This window comes from Chrysochloris asiatica, unplaced genomic scaffold (assembly GCF_000296735.1).
Source record: "Chrysochloris asiatica unplaced genomic scaffold, ChrAsi1.0 scaffold00157, whole genome shotgun sequence".
NCBI classification, from domain to species: Eukaryota; Metazoa; Chordata; class Mammalia; order Afrosoricida; family Chrysochloridae; genus Chrysochloris; species Chrysochloris asiatica.
This window is the reverse complement of record NW_006408675.1, coordinates 603,301-623,991: the sequence shown is the minus strand read 5'-3', so window position 1 is coordinate 623,991 and position 20,691 is coordinate 603,301. Positions and strand designations below refer to the sequence as shown.

Genomic DNA, 20,691 nt, shown 5'->3' with positions numbered 1-20,691 from the left:
CTCATCTTTCTCCCACGGAACTGCTGGTGGTTTCGAACTGTTGACTGTGAAATTAGCAGCCCAACTTGTAACCACTACACTACCAGAGTTTGGCTTTATTATCTGTAAACCTAGTTTCCGTTGTTGATTCATGCTGTTGATCGTGAGGAGGAAGTGCTTTACAAATCTTGCATCCCTGTTTTTAAAAAGCTAATGTTTACATTACTTGCCTTTTGGCAGACATATTGTGTAGTTGAGAACTGTATGTAATTCTTAAGTGCTTCATTTTGATACTTTATGTTTTTAAATACTTTAAATTATTCTGTGTTTTAATTATTTAAATTATTGTATATATTATAAAATTACTGTGTTTGTGTTTTTTTTTTTAACAGAATAAGTTTAAACGTGAAGAGAAAACAAATGGCTGGAGAATAGACAAAGCATTTCGTAAGTATTGAGGCCTCTTTTATGGAGTACCATTTGGAGAGCCTGAAAATGATCAGTCTTTTTGGCTCCACTGTATATTAGATTTGTTTTGTCTCTGTTGTCAAAGGAAGACTGGAAATTTCTCTCTTTAGCAATAGAAGTTTGGAATGCCACAGATCCAAAAGCAAGGGAGTAGATAATACAGCAAAAGCAGGGCATAGTTCAGAGTATTAAAAGGTTAAAGAAGGATCGAAGATATCACATGAAGAGCACTTTTTCTGAGGGAACTGTATTGAAGAGAGTTCATTGTTCCTGGAAGGTGGAGTATCAGAGATGGTTTCTTATAAGTAGCCTGTCACTCAACAGCCCTGCCCGTTAGCTATAGGTGGCAGAGCAGGGTAGATGAGAGTCTTGGTTTTTGATTCTTAAATCTAATTTGATGGAAGCAAGAACAATTGATAAAGTGATCATTTCAGACCATGAATTTCACACACACACACACACACACACACACACACACACCCCACCGTGATTAATTTTTAAGAAGAAGAGTAAGAGAGTGGCTTTTTGGATTAGGTTATCAGGGAAGATCCATTTGAAGAGGTTAACACTTGAGTTTAGACCTGTTCTGAGGAATGATACATACAGTTCAGCTTCTAGCTAATGCTCTCATAACATTTTATTCTTTTTAAGTCCAGAGAAAGCCTCAAGGAATCTATAAAGATGGTTACTTAAATTTAATGTACTGTTTAAAGTATGAAATTCCTATGTTCTTTGTTTAGAAGATAATTTCTTTTTTTATAAGCATGACTGCAAGGTCGTTTGAGCCTCAAGGTTGGCAGTTTAAACACATCAGCTGTTCCTCGGAAACCCTATAGAGAGTCGCTAAGAGTGAACCAACTCAGTGGCTCTTAACAGCAATATACTTATTAAAAGGAACCCTAATGGCACAGTGGTTAAATACTTGGCTGTTAACTGAAGAGTCAGCAGTTTAAGCTCTCTAGCTGCTCCACTGGAGAAAGATGTGGTACTGTGTCTCTGAAAAGATGGTTGTTGTTGTTAATGTGCCATGGAGCCAGTTCCAACTCATAGCAACCCTATACAGGGTTTCCGAGGCTGTAAATCTTTACGAAAGCAAAAAGCCTCATCTTTCTTCCACGGAACAGCTGGTAGTTTCGAACTGCTGACCCTGAGGATAGCAGCCAATTTGTAACCACTACGCTACCAGAGCTCCTTCTGAAAAGATTACAACCTTGGATATTATATGGGGCAATTTTATTTTATCCTATACGGTTGCTGTGAAGTGGAATCAACTCGATGACAATGGTTTTTTTTTAGTTTATGTGCATCATAGTTTCATAATAAATAGATGTATTCAATATCCATTTGCCATAGTGTTACTTTTAGCAAATAAGTATAGAGAACTTAGGTTGTGTGACATATACACTTATTTTATGAACAGGCATTTAGGTAGCTGGGTAGTCTTTTTAATACCCAGTGTTGTATTGAATTCCTGCAAGAATTGAAGTATTGTGAGCTTCACCTATCTCCATTTTAGAGAAATGGTCATGAAATTTTTATGAGCTTAACACATAATTAGAAAGCATGTATAATTGAGTAAGCATTCGTTTGGGGTATGAATTCTTTTTAAAAGTGATTTTAATATATTTATTCAACTTCCAGGTACTTCAGTAGTTTGTAGTGGAGAATTAAAAAAAACAAAACCTGCACATTATTTGAAACTTACATTTTGAATTTTTCTGAGATTCATGTGGAGATTCTTTATGGATTATATTAGTGGGAACTCTATTGTTGTAGAGAGTAAGAACAGATAAGGACTGAATGGGAGTTTCCCATTTGTGGTTGATGCTGTAAGACTATTTATATTTTTGTTTTGTGATATACCTCTTTTTCTGAGACCACTGTGTGAACTAACCAATCATGGGCTTCTGTGTGCAGAGCATTATGTATTTTACATTCATATGGCTTTAGACTTATAACTTAAGGAAGGACTTTACTCCTATAGCAGTTGCATTCCTGCTTTCTTAGCTGATCGCTCTTCTTATTTGTAGTACTGTTGATGTATATTTAGTGGGAGGGATCCTCATCAATATTAATTCTTTTTCCTCTTTGCTGACGTTTGAAAGAGCAGCGCTAATAGTAAGATGATTGTGATACAAAGAGGGCATATGATGCTGGGTAGGCTTTTTGACGATCTCTTAGTCACCATAGACCATTTATTTTTTTATTTTAAAATGATACATAATTTACACGTAGCACAATAGTTTCATGAGACTTGACAATAAGTACACCCATGGAGCCATTACCCAAAACAAGACATAGGATATTTTCTAGACTCTAGACAGGTCCCTGGTTTGTCAGTTTGTTGTACTGTGTTGGATTGCATGTTGTTACAATGCTGGAAGCTATAACATGGATGTTTTAAATACCAATAGGGTCATCTGTGGTGGACAGGTTTCAGCTGTGTTTCCAGACTAAGAGTAGGAAAAAGGAAAAATGGCTACTTCTGAATATTTAGCCACTGAAAACCTTATGAGTAGCAATGGAGCATTGTCAGATAGCATGCCAGAATATGAAAAGATCTTGAATAGCATGAAAATATTGTCAGATACAGTGATGAAAGGTGAGCCGTTAGGGTTGGAAAGCACTCTAAAACTGGGGAAGAGATGCCTCTTCAAAGTAGCATAGCATTATAATGTGAATGGAGTGAAGTTTTCAGAAACTTCACTTGAGAATAGGGCACAACTCAAAATGAGGAGAAATGCCTATAAACATCCCTTAATAATCGGGGCATGGAATGTATGAAGTACAAATCTAGGAAAATTGGAAGTTATCAAAAAGAAATGAAATGCATAAAGATGGATATCCTAGGCAGTAGTCAGCTGAAATTAGTGAGCTAGTATTGGCCATTTTGAATTGACAGATCTATCTTGAAGTATAATTCTGCCTCTGATAGGATAATTTCCATATGCCTACATGGAAGACCACCATTATTCAAATTTACACACCAATCACTAAAACCAGTATGGTGAAATTAAAGAATTCTGTCAATTTCTTTAGTTTGAAATTGATCAAACATGCATTCAAGTTGTATTGATATTGTTGGTGATTGGAATGCAAAGGTTGGGAACGAAGACAAAGAATCAATAGTTGGAAAATATGGTCTTGGTAATAGAAATCATGCTGGCTATCCCGTGGTAGAATTTTGCAAGATCAATGACTTCATTGCAAATACTTTTTTAAAACAACATAAAAGTCGTCTATACACATGGACCTTACCAAATAGAATACACAAGAATCAATTTGACTGCATATATGGGATGAGACAGTGGAGACACTCAATATCATCAGCCCAAACAAGGCCTGGGCAGATGTGGAACACACCATTAGTTATGCAAGTTCAGGCTGAAGTTGAAGAAAATTAAAACAAGTCCACAAGAACTCAAATATGACCGGAACATACTCCACCTGAATTTAGAGACCATCCCAAGAACTGATTTGGTGCATTAAATAATAAAGAATAAAGACCAGAAGAGTTGTGGGATGGCATCAAGAATATCATACAGGAAAAAAGAAACAACCAGTCAGCATTATACAGGAAGAAAGCAAAAGGTCATTAAGAAGACAAAAAAGAAGGGAAAGGCTAAAATGGATGTCAGACTCTGAAACTTGCTTCTGCTAGTGTAGATGCTAAAACAAAAGAAATTAGGAGGTAAAAGAACTGAACAGAAAATTTCAGAGGACATCTTGCAGAGACAAAGTCAAGCGATATATTGAAATGTGTAAGATCTGGAGTTAGAAAACCTGAAGGGAAGAACTTGCTCAGCATTTCTCAAGCTGAAAGAACTGAAGGAAAATTCAGTCCTCAACTTGTGATACAGAAGGATTGGGTAAAATATTGAATGTTGCAGAAAGCATCAAATGAAGTTGGAAAACGTACACAGGGTCATTGTACCAAAAAGAAATTGTCACTGTTCTACCATTTCAAAGTGTAGCAAATGATTAAGAGTCAGTGGGTTTTGAGGGAAGAATCTAAGGTGCACTGAAGGCATGGGCAAAGAAAGATACCTCCGGAATTGATGGAATACAAATTGAAAAATCTTTCCGCAAACTGATGCAGCACTGGAGGCACTCACTCATCTATGACCAGAATTATGAATGACAGTTACCTGGTCACCTAATTGGAAGAGATCCATATTTGTGCTCATTCCAAAGAAAGGTGACCCAGCAGAATGTGAAGATCAGAAAATATCATCAGTATCAATCTGCAAGTAAAGTCTTGCTGAAGATAATTGGAAAAAAAAAACAAAAACAAAACAGCTGCAACAGTACATTGACATGGAACAGAGGTTCAAGTCAGATTCAGACAAGAATGTGGAACAAAGGATACCACTGCTGATGTCTAATGGATCTTGGCTGAAAGCAGAGAATGATAGAAAGTTGTTTGTTTATCTGTGCTTTATTGACTATGCAAAAACTTTTGACTGTGGATTATGACAGCACGTAATGGTACTAATGAGGAACCTGTAATAGACCAATAAGTAATCATTTGAACAGAACAAGGGTATACTGAATAATTAAAATTAGCAAGGTGTGTACCAGGTTCTTATTATTTCACCATACTTAGTCTGTATGCTGAGCAAATAATGTAAGAAGCTGAATTATATGAAGAAGAACATGACATCAGGATTTGAGGAACACTCATTAACAACTATGATAATTCAAAGGATACAACCTTGCTTGGTGAAAGTGAAGAGGGCTTAAAATACTTACTGATGAAGATCCAGACCATGGTCTTCAGTATGGGTTTCACTTCAATGTAAAGAAAACAAAAATCCTCACCACTGAACCTATAAATAACATCATGATAAATGGAGAAAAGATTGAAGTTGTCAAAACTTCATTTTCCTTGGAAAACCAAAGCTCATGAAAGCGCAAAAAGTTAGATGATGTATTGTTAATTTGACAAATCTACTGCATAAGAGCTCTTTAAAGTGTTCAAGAGCAAAGATGAGGGCTTAGGTTGAGGACTAAGGTGTGCCTAACCCAAGCCATGGTAATTTCAGTAGCCTCAGATGCATGTGAAAGTTGGACAGTGAATAAGAAAGACAATAGAAGACTTGATGCATTTGAGTTATGGTGTTGGAGAAGTATAATAAAAGTATCATGGAGTACCAGAAAAACAAATATTCATTTGAAGAAGTACAGCCAGAATTCATGGAATTTTGTGCTTGTCTTTTTCACTCAGCGTGTTTTTGACATACATCCATATTCTGTGTCTCAGTAGTTCCTTTTTTTGGGTCAAGTATTGGACTGTTGTGTAACTGTATTACGGTGAATGGAATTGTTTATTTTCCTATGGTAGAAACACCTATTTGCTTTTAATCTTATGCTGTAGAAAATAAAAACTTGAAAGTTCTTTTCTTTCTTTTTTAAACAGAAGAAAAGCGCCCTTTTGACTTCGATTTTTTTGCTCATTTGCTTCAGAAAGTTCTTGCCGAAGAAGAGAAAAGAAAACAAAAATCAGTTAAAAATAACAATTCAAAAGAGAAGAAATCTTCTAAACCAAGAAAAAAAGCGAAAGGTATTTATTTAACAAGAATCTGTGCTGTATATATATATATTTTCTCAGTAGTAATATATAAGGAGATTTCTAAAAGGCCGAGGGGAAATTCCATTTTATTTCCATTTTCCACAAGTTTTTTAGAGCCTCCACATACTTGGCAGTAATATTGGCCTTTCAATCTTTTAAGAATTTATTTGAGGGAATTGATTTTTCTATCCATTTGTCTGGGTCAAAATAACAATTTGTTTTTGAATTTTAAAATTTGCGTAAGTAGACTATTTGACATCTTTCTAGCACATGTGTTTTATTGTTAAGTGCGTCTGTAAAGATAAAGAGAGGGCTCTAACACCTGTATCTAATAGAATGAAACCCTGCTTGGTCCTGTGCCTTCTTCACAGTTATTTTATTTGAGCCACTCTGTCAGTCCATCTTATTTAAGGTCTTCTTTCTCTCTGATGCTCTGCTGTACCAAGCATGAGGTTCTTCTTAAGGGACGGGTCCCACTTGACACAGTGGTTCTCTCTTCAAATATGGCAGCTGACCAACATGAAGCAGGCATTGCCAGCCTTGTTCTATCAGCTGAATTGCTTTAAACCAGTTCAGAACTGTGTTTATTAGTAGTGCACAAGTGTCCCAGTTTCTTTGCATCCTTGCCAGCACTTGTTTCTGTTTTTCTGTTAACAGCCATCTCCATTGCTTTTGCCTGGCTGCTGTCACAAAGCATGAGAGACCGTACCCAGGGCCATGTCTTCAGCTTCAGCTGCCTATATCCCACCTGTGGTCCATTGTTGCAAGAGGCTGGGTTTAGGGTCCTAAAAGCCATTACCATTAGGGAGAAATAATGATCGAAAGGAGAGCTGTTTTCCCTTGGAGGGGTCAGGGGGAAGCAAACCTAAAAAGCCCTTATGGACCACAGACTTATATATGCCATTAGATGTTGACTGAACAGGCATTAAGTGATGCATACCTGTATGTTTATTGTCTAGTGGAATGCTTATTCCAGTCCTTTGCCCATTTTTTTTTTTTTCTTAAATGTTTCATTGTGAATTATGTGATAGTTTACATGGGAGAACATTAGTTTTACATTCATTCTATCATATATCATCTCATTGCCATGGTTACAATCCCCTGCATGCAATCCTTCCCCTGTACCCCCCAGGTCTTCAGCACACAGTCGCTCTCCGTCTCTGGATCTAAAGTCTCCAGCTGCTCCATCGCTCCACGTCATCATCTCTGGCTCCATTTCAGGCATCACTGCTTCTCTGGGTGGGGTCCCACTCTCTGCTCTTCTCCCTTGATGGTACTAGGGACCTCTGCTCCTAGACTGAACAGTTAGTCACCCCCCTCCTTGCTATAAAATGTCTACCCTAACAATCAGTCCTGATAACAATTATTCACTATTGTATCACAAGAGACCCGACTGCATTTCATTGCATCAGCCCCGCCTAGTTAGATTGAATACTACTCACTGGAGATTCTACCTTCCTCCAGGCCCTCTGGATCTAGGTTCCCTCTTGAAAGCTTGTAAGCCAGTCACTTCTTGCCTTTGTAGCCCCCTGCCCCTCATTTTGTGTAGCCAATGTCCAAGTTGCCCATCCCTGTCTACTCTGTGTGTTGAGGGGGTGGGAATGATTCTTGCTATAAGGACTTGTTCCCTCTTGTGAACTACTGCTTCCATAGGTGTAGGTCAAGTTCATCAAATTGTATGATGATGAGAATACTTTTTTTTTTTCCCTCTTCTTTTTACTTTTGGTTGAGCTCTGGTCATCCAGTCACTGAAGCCAGGATAAGTGGGTATTATTTGCAAGTGTGGGTGTTCTTATACATATGCCCTCTCTTCTTATCAGCTGGATGCTTCACTCTCCACTCTAGTCCTCTGTGGCTATGTCACTGACTCTGGGCCCAAGAGTCCCCAGGTCTTGCCACACTGCTGGCCAACCAGGTCTTCACCCGGGTTCACAGAAGTCTATTGAACGTTGTAGGGCTTAGCTCACCACTTCATTACTGTTTTTCCCTCACTTCCCCTTATGGGTGTCGAGCGTGGTGGTCACCAATCACAGCGTGTATTCCATTGAGTCTTAGTTTTGGAAGGGGGTTTGCATTGAGGGGACCTGACCACTTGGCCTTGATGTTTACTGGGCAAGCAACTTGCTTGTTCTTGTAGTAACAGTCGGTCTGCCTGTGTTGTTTTATATTTTTCCTGTAGGTCTTTCTTTCAAGAAGTATCTTCTGTTCTTCTAGCCACTCCAGGTTGGTCTGCTTGTCCTTCCAAGTGGGAATTTCCCATCTCTGGAGATCTGGATGTGGTTCAGGCTTCCACCTATAGTCTTATGTATTGCAGAGGCTCCGCAGGAAGCTTCCTTCACTGGGATTTTGTAGCCCCATTTTAGGTATTCCAATCAGTTATAGGCAGAAGACGGACTTACAAGATTTCTATGGTGATGCTTTTCGCTATTCCTTTCTCTCCCCCTCCAGTGTCTATTTTATAAAATAATGCAAGGAAAACCAAGATTCAAAAGACAGCCAAGCATCTTAATATTATTCTCCCCTTTTCCACATTCCAACTATGGCTCCATCTCTGTATCCCAGAACCCTGTTGTTCTCAAGTTGTGCATATATCATTATTTACCTGTGTCTCACTTAGCCCATTGAGATCTAATTGTTCTGCCATCTGCTTTGTTCTTCCATTCCCCTCTCCCTACTTGTATATTTCCTTTGACCATTTTTGACTGGATTGTTTATCTTTTTGTTGTTCAGTTATAGAAGTTTTTTACATTTATTTTGCAAATTAGATAAATGATAATCAGGTATTTATGTTCTTATTTTGTAGGCTGCTCTTGATGTTAATAAAGTCCTTTATACAAAAAATTTTCATTTTGATGTTTAGTTCCATTTTCTTTTGTTGCTTATGCTTCTGTTGTCCAAATTAAGGTCTTAAAGTTTAACTCTATGGTTTTTTCTAAGTGTTTTATGGTTCCATTCTGTATATTTAGGTCATTGACCAATTTTGAATTAATTTTGCAGTATAATAGCTCTTATATTGATTCAGCCATTATAGCTAACAAACAGTAACCATCTAAAAATCAAAAGTTTTATTTTCCATGTCCCTTTGTTCATTTACAAAACCCCATGCTTCCATGAATCTGAAGCCATCTCAGTGAATCCCACTTATCATGGAAAATTACAAAATAAACGACTCCAACCTTTTCTCCCACAGTCCTCTCTACTTCTCAGCTAGGTTAAACAATTTGTTTCATTCGTGACACCAAAATCAGACACCATGCTCACAGTTAATGGGATGTATTAGAGAAATGTATAGGTTTTAATTAATGGTCAGGGCACAGTTCTTCTAGTCAGAACAGCCTCTTTTCTGTTGTGCCCACAGGCAGACCTCTCTCTGGTCCTCAGCCTCTTGACTTGGCCTCTCCCTTGCTCCCCCAATGTTACAGAACTCTTTTAGGTGTGTTGGTAAACGCCTCCAGGGCATACCACTCCACAGTAAGCCTTAATACAAAGGCACTTGACTCTTGCTCCCTGGGTCAGCAAACCAAGCTCCCCCGATTAAGTGCCTAGAGGCACCCCACTCTGTAAGCAAGCCTTCTGTCCACAGTCACTCAGTTTTTACTTGCTCTGTGGGTGGGGAAGCCCACTGCTCTCCTTCATTCTCTGCCTCTTGGCTCTGCTGCTGCTGCTTCTCTGCCACCCCTTCAGTGTCACAGCTTTCTGTCCTGGGGTGGTGGACCATTAATGCATAGTGGTCAAAGTATGCACTCTACTCCTGGCTCTTCTTTAATGATGGTGAGATCCCTCCTGCTTTTGAAATGACTCATTTTATATCCAGCATGATGACAAAATTAACCAGTCAACATTAGCCCTGTTAACAATCACTCACAACTGAATTAAAGAATCCATTAGCATTTTCCCCTCCCTTTTACCTAGGCCCATGAGGAAAAAGTCATTTGGTGGGAGTTTACAAAGATGCCTAGAGGAGACATTCAAAGAATTTTTGCACTGCAATTGACATTCTTGCTCTTTATTACTTTAAAGAAATATTTTGTAGTTGATTTGCCCAAAGCACAATACATTATTTGATATCTTGGCTCCTGATTCCACGAACTTTAGTTGTGGATCCAAGTAAAATGAAATCCTTGACAATGTCAGTCTTTCGTCTATTTGTGATATTTTTGATCCATTTCTGAGATAAAGTTTGTTTTCTCTACATTAAATTTTAATCAATACTCTTTGATCTTCATCAGCAGGTGCTTCAAGTCTGCTTTTAGCAAGTAAGATTGTGTCATTTGCTTATCTGCGTGTTAATGAGCCTTCCTACATTCCTTTTTCATAAAGTCTAGCTTCTCAAATTGGTTACTTAGCATATAGATTGAATAGGTTTGGTGAAAGGATACAACCTTATTGTTCATTGAAGTCTTGTTTTTCACTAATGTCTTCAGTGCAACTTGGATGGACTTTCTTCTTTCAGTACCATCAGTTGTTTTTTAAGTTTTTATTGTGAATTGAGTGATAGTTTACATGGGAGAACATTGATTTTACACTCATCAGTTCACTGTAATGGTAACAATCCCCTCTGTGCATCATCATTCAACAGTATTTGCTTCTATGCCCTCTGGTTTTTTGGCGGGGGGATGTACACAGAAACACTCAGGAATATATAATAATTTAAACAACCCAAGGGCACATTCTACAAGCCTGCCTCCTGGCCGCCAGCACACAGCCTTTCTCTTTCCATGAGTTGAGTTCTCAGCTGCTCTCTCATTGTCAACATCTCTTTCTCCATCTCTGGTGTCGCTGCTTCTCTGGCTAGGGTACCACATTCCACTTGTGCTCTTGTCCCTTGATGGTCCTAGTTTCCTCTTCCTAGACTGTAAGATTAACTACCCTTCTCCCCCATTTTTATTACAAAACTTCTACCTTTACAGTTGTGACAGTTGCAATTAGTCATGATAACAATAACTTACTATTGAATCATAAGAATCTTATCCCCATCTCTTCACCAGACCTGTCTAGACAAGATGAAAGCTATTCAGTGTGGATTCTACTTTCCCCCACACACTCTGAAACTAAATTTGCTCTTTTTTTTTTAAGTTTTTCATGTGAATTGAGTGATGGTTTATATGGAGGAACGTCAGTTTTACACTCATCATTTCATTGCAATGATTACAATCTCCTCTGTGCATCATTATTCAGCAGTGTTTGCTTCTGTTCCTCTGGTTTTTTGGGGGGAGATGTACACAGAAACACTCAGGAGTATATAATCATTTAAACAACCCAAGAGCACATCCTGCAAGCTGTCTTCTGACCACCAGCACTCAGCCTTTCTTTTTCCATAAGTCTAGAGTCCTCAGCTGCTCCCTCTCTCATGTCCTCATCTCTGCCTCCATCTCTGGTGTCACTGCGTCTCTGGTTAGGTTCCCATGTTCTCATGCTGTTCTCCCTTGATGGTCCTAGGGTCCTCTTCCTGGACTTAAAGATTAACTAATCCTCACTCTTTGACTTAATTCCCTCCTGAAAACTTGTAAGCTAGTCACTTTGTGCCTTTATAGGCCCCCTCCCCCCCATTTTAGGTAGCTAATGTCTAAGTTGTATGTCTTAACAACCTTGCGTACAGAAGGGATAGGATGAAGACTCCTTCCCCCTCAGTTTGTGTTTTGAGCTACTACATCCTTAAGTATAGGTCAAGTTGATCAAATTTTAGCAACTTACATTTGTTTCCTTAATCAAATTTTTTTAATCTTCTAGTCCAGTTGTGATCATCCAGCCATTGAAGCTAGGTCAGATGGGTACTATCTGCAAGTTTGGGCATTCGTTTATATCTCCCCTCACTTCATATCAGCTGGATGCTTCACTCTCAGCTCTAGCCCTCGTTGGCTATGTCCTTGTCCATGGGCAGTACCATCAATTCGTGATCACATGCTACTTCCTAAAATAGTTGAACACCAAACAATTTTTTGGTACAATGACTCTGTATTCGTTTAATCTTCTTTCGATGTTTTGCAATGCCCGGTATTTTGACCATTGTTGTTAACTGCTTTTGAGTCAGTTCCGACAAATAGCAACCCTGTATAGGGATTTCAAGAAGCAGCTGGTGAACTTGAACTGCCAGTCTTGTGGTTGAAACCAACCTTGCAGTCCAGTGCTTTATCCCACACAGCATCACATTGCAATCTGAGGCTTGGATTTTTTCTTTAGTACTTTCAGCTTAAGATACTCTGAGTGTGCTCTTCCTTTTGGTTTTCTAGCTCTGGTTCTTGCGTATTTCATTATTATACTTTGTCTTTTAAAGCTGTTAAGCTCTTTTATTTCATTTCTTCCATTGTCTTTAGCTACTTTGTGTTGGTAAAGTTTCAGTCTCTTCTGATACCTACTTGGTTCTCTTTTCTCCCTGTCATTTTAATGGCCTTTTTCTTGCTCTGTATATGATGTTCTTGATGTCATCCCACAACTCCTGTGGTTTTTGGTCATTAGCATTCCGTGCATCAAATATGTTTTGAAATGGTCTCTAATTCAAGTGGTATTTTGGATCATATTTTGGCTCCCATGGACTTGTCTTAATTTTCTTCAGTTTCAGCCTTAACTTGCGTATGAACAATTGATGTTATCATCCACATTCGGCCCCTGGCCTTGTATTCACTGATGATATTGAGCTGCTTCATTGTCTTATCCCACAGATGTAATCAAGTTGATTTCTGCATATTTTATCTGGTGAGGTCTTTGTGTATGGTAGCCATTTCTATTGTTGAAAAAAAAATTTTTTTGCAATGAAGAAGTCTTTGGTCTTGCAAAGTTCTCTTGTTGAATACCAGCATCATTTCTATCTTCAAGTGTTTTCCAACAATGGATACCACCTCTTTTGTTTCCAGCTTTGGCATTCCAGTACCAATAACTATCAGTGCATCTTGATTGCAGGTTAAATCAGTTTCAGCCTGATGATATTGGTAGAATTTTTCTTATTTTTTTTCATCACTGGCTTTGGTGGTTGGTGCATAAATTTAAATAATTGTTGTATTAACTTGCCTTCCTTATAGGAGTATTATCCTATCACAGATAACCTTGTGTTTCAAAAGAGATCTTAAAATGCTGTTTTTGATGAGTGAGTGCAACAGCATTCCTGATAGTTTGTCATTCCTGGCAGAGTAAGCCATATAACTGTCAGATTTAAAATAGCCAATTCCTGTCTATTTCAGTTCACTAATACCTAGGATATTGATCTTCATGCATTCTTTTTTGCTTTTGACAACTTTCAATTTTTCTACGTGCATGCTTTGTATATTCCATGTTCTGATTGTTAATGGATGTTTGCAGCTGTTCTCATTTTGAGTGATGCCCCATCAGCAAATGAAGGTCCTGGAAACTTTGTTTTACCCATGTCATTAAGGTTGACTCTACTTTGAGTTGACAGATCTTCCTTAGTCTTATTTTCAGTGCATTCCAAACTTCGCCTCTCCTCTTCTTCTGATGGTGTATCAGGCTGTCAGTTGCTGCTACCCTTAGAAGTTTCAGGGGCTAATCAGTCCTGGTGTGGTGCTGGTCGTTAGTGCACTGCACTGTAAGGGCAGTGGTTTCAATCCACCAGCTGCTCCTGGGAAACCGTGTGGTGGAGGGTCTCTGTGCGTCGGAATTGACTCTATGGCACTTAACAACAACAGTCATTCAGGCGTGGACTGCCTAGTTCTTCCTTAGTCTGTAAGCTCTGTTGAAACACTGGCTGACCCTGCTGGTATTTGAAATACCAGTGACACAGTTTCTAGCATCACAGCAACATGAAGCAACCACAGTATGACAAGCTGACAAATACATGGGGTGGAACGTTTTTGTATGTTTACACATTTATTACCATTTCTTGTTTTCAGTGAAAAAAGTCAGTGAAGAAGTAAATGATGGCTCACCTGAGTCTATGAATACGAGGATTTCAGATACAGAAAGACTTGAACAGGACATTCAGACAGTTGAAGGAGAACAATTGTCTCTGACTTTATCAGAACAGGACTCAGGGGAAAGTGCATTAAAATCAGACCTAAATCAAAAGAAAAGGAGAAGAAAGAATCAAGAAGAAGCTGATGAACAAGAAATAGAAAATCCTTTGGGAAATGCGCTTATTCAGTCAGGCCCTTCTAAAGCAGAAAAACGCAAAAGTAAGTTTCTTTAACATTTACACAACTGCTTACTTACTTGAGAAGATGTAATAATATACTGTATAACTTACATAAACACTTTCTCTGTATAGTAGCAATTGTTGTTGTTGTCAGGTGCTATAGAGTCAGTTCTGACGTATAGTAACCCTGCATAGAGTTTCCAAGGAGGAGCTGGTGGATTTGAACTGTCAACCCTGTAGTTCACAGTCCAGTGCCGATCCAACAGTACCACATTAGGAGTCCATAGTAGCAGTTGATGTTTATTTATTGGTCTGTGTTCATGGTACTGTGTTGTTTTGCTGTTGTTGTTAAGTGCCTTTGAGTTGGTTCTGACTCATAGCAACCCTGTATGGGGTTTCCAAGAAGTGGCTGGTGAGCTTGAACCTTGAAGTTCAAACCGACTTTACAGTCTAGTGCATTAACCCACAGTGCCACACCAGGAAAAAAAGTTCATTAGAAGAAAATAATTTATGTCAAGTAGGGAGGTTTTTCTCTAAAATTTGCGTATAAGAATTGGTGCTTCTCATGTACTTCCATTGGAGACCTGGTGTGGCGCTGGACCATAAGCACTGGACCAAAAGATTGATTCAAACTCAGCAGCCACTCCTTGGAAACCCTATACAGGATTGTGTAAGTCACAACCGACTCGATGGCACTTAACAACAACACTGTACTTCCATTAACAATGATTAAAAGTCACATGCATAAAGTTGAATGTATGTTTCTTACATCCTTTAGTAAAGCAGACCATGTTTTACTTCTATAACGTAGCTCTGTGAACTCACAGTGAGGTGTTTAATTTCTACAAAGAGCTAATGGCATAAGTACTCCCCAGTTTTTTTGTAAAACAGTTTTTTTGTGTTTTACTTCTTTAGAAGATAGACATGTAGGGCTAAGAGTTTAGGGAAGCCTTGATCTAGTTTCTTAAGAGTTCATGGACTGCTTAAAGTGATCGTCAAAGAAAGGAGAAAAAATAGCAGCAGACCAGAATAACCTTACTATAGAGTTCAAATTTTACATAATTCATCTTCAGAATTTTGATAAATGAGTCTGACTAGAAAGTATAGTTTGATTTATAGGCATCAAAAATTTTGAGCTTACTCTAGCGAGCCTTTGTGGTATTGTAGTATAAATACTGGACTTAAATCTTGAGGATTGTGGCTCAAGCCCATCAGTCACTCCATGGGAAAAAGATGAATTGGTCTGTCTGATTCTGTAAAGATTTACAGTCTTGGAAACCATATGAGTTAGATCAACTGGATAACTGATTTGGTTTGGGTTAGGTATAAGAAACATTACATATGAAGCAGAATAATTTGATGATTACAAATAGACCTTTAATTTTGATCTTAATTTAAGTCCAGTTTATGTTATTTGCTAAATGTATGACCTGGAGTAGGTTATTTCAGATCTCTATGATGACGATCATAATTAATACTTTTTGATAGAAATGTTTTCAGCATTAAATGATGATGCATCAGAAAGACTTAGAAGATTTCCTACCCCTTGATAAATATTCAAAAATGTGATTTACTATCAGTTATGATCCTTCTGAAGAATAATAATGAAGGTCACTTTTTGTTTCTTGATTATACCAAAACAAGTCACTTTAAAGCTTAAAATTTAAGCAAAGATTAAAGTATTACCGTATAGATTGTAAAGGGAATTTTGGACTGGGTTTTAAAATAAATTTATATGTTGATGACATTTTCATTATACACTAAAAAAAAGATGTATGTGTGCTTTGCATATAAGAACTTGAATGTTGAATAAATTCATATTTTATAGGAAAGGACAATTATGCAAATTTCTTTCTGCTTTAAAATAATATTGAATAGTTGGTTTTTGCTACCAGTTTTTAGAATAACCTTCATTTTATATTCATAGATAAATGTGAATCATTAAGGCCAGAGGTAAATGGCAAAGAATGCAACGGGGAAGAGAAGCTTTCCTGCTCACAGAACACAGAAGATGCTGTAGACTTACCCTCCCTTGAAAAAGTTGAGAAAAGAACTGACTTCATCCTTTCATCAAGGTATTTTCTATCTGTATTAACTTTATTGGGAGAGGAGTGTAGAAGTCTCCAGATATAATTGTTGCTCTGCTTATTTCTCTCTAGTTTCATTCATTTTGCTTCATGCATTTTGAAGCCTTGTTGTTAGACTCATATATATTCAGGATTGTCTTGTCGTCTTGGTGAAATGGCCATTTTTACCATTGTGTTAATACTCTGTCTCTGGTTCTGTTCTGTGCCATCTCAACATTTTGTTACATATACAGTTCAATGACATTAACAATGTTCATTTCATCATGCTGTGTAACCATCACCAATGTCCACTTCTAAATTTTTCCATCACCCTTAATAGAAATTCACTGTCCCTGAGTAGTGATTCCATCTTTGCCTTGACTTTCTATGGCTCTTTTTGTGACATGGGCCTTTTTTTTTTTTTTTTAATAATTTTTTATTGTGAATTGGGTGAAGCTTTGCAGTCAAGATCATCAGCTTTACATTCAACAAATTAACCACTTTGCTTCATCTCAATGATTACAATCCCCTCACTGCAACAACAGTTATCCTGCTTCCTCCTTGTGGTTCCCATTTATATCTTATATTTAACAAATGAACAAAGTAAAATTATTTGATTTATACTTAAAAAACAATATGCATATATATTTAAATGTCCAAGGGGCACATTCTGCAGGCTAGCCTCTTGCCTGCAGGCACACAGCCTTAGTCTGTGGACCTAGAGCCCAAAGCTGCTCTGCCTCACCCTGCCACTGCCTGTGCCAGTGTCTCTGCTGTCACCACTTTACATAGTCTATTTTTGAAAAATTTTGATCAAGTGTGATTTCAGAGAAGCAACTAATATTACAAATTACACGTAAAACCTTTGATATTTTCTAGTTTTATGGGAGAACAGCTCAGCAGTGACTGCTAAAATTTCCAGTGGTTTTGAATAATAGTGATCTCATTTTAAAATTTTTATATAAGATCAGAAGGTCATGAGTGGGGAAAGCACCTTTCAAAATCAAGACCTAAGGAGAAGGAACTTACTAATACGTACTAAAGTTATAGCAATTAAACGAGTGTGTCACTGGTACATTGTGACTCAGTAGAACTGAATGTAGAGTCTAGGAAGAGACATTTAGGAAACTGAGATATTGCAGAGGTAACTTTAGAAGTCACTGGGCCATAATTGCAATAGCTGCTCAGAAGGTGCTGAGATTTGCAAAAGATAGTATTAGATCTTTTTCATTCTATATACTAGATAGCTGATGGATTAAAGATACATGTATAATGCAAATCTTTAAACTTTTAAAAGAAAGTATAGGGAAATATTTTTATAATGTCAAATAGGCAAGAATTCTTGTTTCATAAAAAGCACACATTTTAAAAGCTGCATCAAAAAGATGAAGGCAGCCTAAATGTCCATCAACTGAAACGAACTTTGGTACATACAAACAATAGAATACTCTATGTTGTTGTTAAGTGCTGTTGAGTCGCTTCCGACTCATAGCAACTCTGAACAGGGTTTCCGAGGCTGTAAATCTTTACAGGAGCAGAAAGCCTCATCTTTCTCCCACGGAGCAGCTGGTAGTTTTGAACTGTTGACCTTGCGGTTCACAGCCCAATTTGTAACCACTATGCTACACAAAAGGAGCTCTGGTAGCGTAGTGGTTACAAATCGGGCTGCGAACCTTAAGGTCAGTGGTTCGAAACTACCAGCCGCTCCGCGGGAGAAAGATGAGGCTTTCTACTCCCGTAAGGATTTACACCCTCGGAAACCCTGTACAGGGTCGCTATGGGTCGGCTCCGACTCGAAGGCACTTAACAACAACAACAACATGCTACCCATAGCTCCTTATAGAATACTCTGTAGTATTAAATAACAATGATGAAGCTGCAAAACACCTCACAACGTGGATGAATCCAGAGGACATTATTTCTGAGTGAAATTAAGTCAATCACAAAAGGACAAATGTTGTATAAGACCACCGTGTTAAAAAGTTAAAAGATTTTCTTGCTAAATGAAACATTCTGTGATTGTTATTTTAATTTATATATTGTTATATATGTTTTTTTATTTTAAAAGTTAATTTATAGAAGATTGAGTAATTTGAATACTTTTGTTAACAGTAGTAAACTTTGTAAAGAAAATGAAAGACACTACTAATTGAAAGATTTATGTATAAAATCTATCCAATAAGTTAATGCAAAGGTAAGTAAAAAAAAGTATTGTTCCTCAAGTTCCAGTTTATGCATGCACAGGTTTATTCCCAAAACAAACCTATTTAAGCATGTTTTTGTGATCAGTGATCACTGCAGACAAGCTTTCTTATCAATACACTTGTGTATTAGGGTGCTTCCAAAGAAAGAGTACTTTATTGGGCCATGGAAAAAAATGATTTTGAGGTCAGGGCTAATAGCAAATTTTCAACAGAAACATGAACATCTTCCCAAATCATTGAAGCCTTAAAATAAGTTTGTGGGGATACTGACCCACATAAAACAACAGTTTTTAGCTGGATCTAGAATGTTAAGGAATATCGGGAATGCCTCAAAGTTGAGACTTTACACTTGACAAATGGAGAAACTGTGGCTGAAGTCCAGAAGCTGGTGACAGTTACTGAAGTTGGGATCTCACATGGTTTGGCATTTTCAACTTTAAGTGAACATTTTGGCCTCAGTCACCTTTCAGCTTGATGGGTGCCGAAAGTATTTCACAAATTTCAGTTAGCTCAAAGAGTTGATGTTTCCATCTGTCTTTTAAACAAGATCTAAGCGACCGGAGATCAATTTATGGGATGAATCTTAAAGTGCCCAGAGATGACTGTGCAGTTAAAACAGTGGCTTTTAGGGATTTTCTGGGCCAGTGACATTCAAGACAGAAAGGTCAGTTTGGAAAAAGTTATGGTGGCAATTTTTTTTGGTAATACAGAGGGTTAATCTTGATAATTTTCTTGGAGGACATGTCGATCGTGTCTGCTTATAAAAAAAGTTTTAAAGAAAAATGAAATGTTTATTGTGAGGGAAAGGGTAGGAAAATTGTGCCAAGGTATTTTTTCCATTGTGACAATGCACCTGCTCATTCTTGGAAAGTAGCAAAGACTTTCCTATAAGAATTTGTTTAGGAAACCTTACCCCAACTAACCTAAAGCCTTGCTCTTGCCACTTCGGATGCCTTTTTGTTTCCCAAATTCAAAGACATTTAAAAGCGATATGAACGGAATCCCTCTAGAATGCCAAAACTGCAGTTATGATGTTTAGTTTGAAGAGCGCAGAATTCTTTGGGGAAGTTGGTGGTGGTGTGAGCCACAGAGTCGGTTATAACTCAGTAATCCTGCTTAAGGTTTCTGAGACTGGCTGGCAGGTTTGAATTCCTGACCTTGTGTTCACCAGATCCAGGCTTACTCTACAGCACCATATCAGGGCTCATTGGGTAGGAGTTGTTGTTAAGTGCCGTCCAGTCGGTTGCAACTTATAGCGACCCTATATAAGGTTTCTGAGAAGCCACTGGTGAGCTTGAACTGCCGACCTTGTGGTCCAAAATGACTTTGCAGTCCAGCATTAGCTGGCAGCGCCACACTACTTTCAGAAGTGTAGAGGCTTAGATGCAGGACATGTCAAGAAACAATAGTGTTAGATTTTGATACTTTTTGTTTAAGAAAGATTTTCATGATTCTATAGCAATACTTTGTTTTTAAAGGCAGTTTTAGTGTAGGGTGTGTCTTAAATCAATCTCTTTTTTTAAAACCCTTTTTATTGTGAATTGAGTGAAGATTTATATAGAAGTCATCAGTTTTACATGAAATAAATCATATACTTTGTTTCATTTCAATGATTGCAATTCCCTTTATCTAACAACAGCTAGCCTGCTTCTTCCCTGTGCCTATTTCCAGGTCACCCACCTGCCCCATCCCATCTCAGTTTTGTCCTGAGGGAGGTGTTACCCTTTGGATCTTGAATGGTTGACCATTCCATGCTGAACATGTTGTGTTCCTTATGAATAGATGAAAATAGGGTCATGAGGGTGAGTTCTGTTCCAGACCAGAAGGGTGGCTGAGGGCCATAACTCGGGTTCCTCTAGTCTCTTTCTGACCAGTAAATTTTCTGGTATTTCTAAATAATTTTGTAGTAGTTGTTGTTGTCAGGTGCCATCGAGTCGGAACCAACTCATAGCGACCCCATGCACAGCAGAATGAAACAATGTCCGATCCTGGGCCAACCTCAATACCGCTGCCACACTTGATGCCATCAGTGATGCCACTTGGTTGGTCCATCTCGTTGGGGGTCTTCCTCATTTTCTCTGACCCTCCATCTTACCCAGCATCACATCCTTCTCCAGAGACTGTTCCCTTCTGGCAATATGTCCAAGTATGAGAGACGAAGTTTAGCCATCCTGGCCTCCAAGGAGCACTCTGGCTGCACTTCTTCCAAAACAGAGCTATTGATTCTTTGGCATTCCATAGCACTTTTAGTATTCTCTAACACCACAACTCAAAGGCATCAATTCTTCTACGATCTTCCTTATTCACTGTCCAGCTTTC

At 38.1% G+C, this 20,691-nt stretch overlaps 1 protein-coding gene across 1 annotated transcript in view; it reads left to right on the top strand.

Annotated features, from left to right (window-relative positions):
- BDP1 (B double prime 1, subunit of RNA polymerase III transcription initiation factor IIIB) overlaps positions 1-20,691 on the top strand; it is a 148,939-nt gene that overhangs the window by 29,668 nt on the left and 98,580 nt on the right. Inside the window, exons 8-11 of the mRNA XM_006870989.1 lie at positions 372-426; positions 5,867-6,010; positions 13,861-14,142; positions 16,030-16,177. Of these exons, the coding sequence (XP_006871051.1) occupies positions 372-426; positions 5,867-6,010; positions 13,861-14,142; positions 16,030-16,177 (629 nt within the window). The remainder of the gene's footprint in view (positions 1-371; positions 427-5,866; positions 6,011-13,860; positions 14,143-16,029; positions 16,178-20,691) is intronic.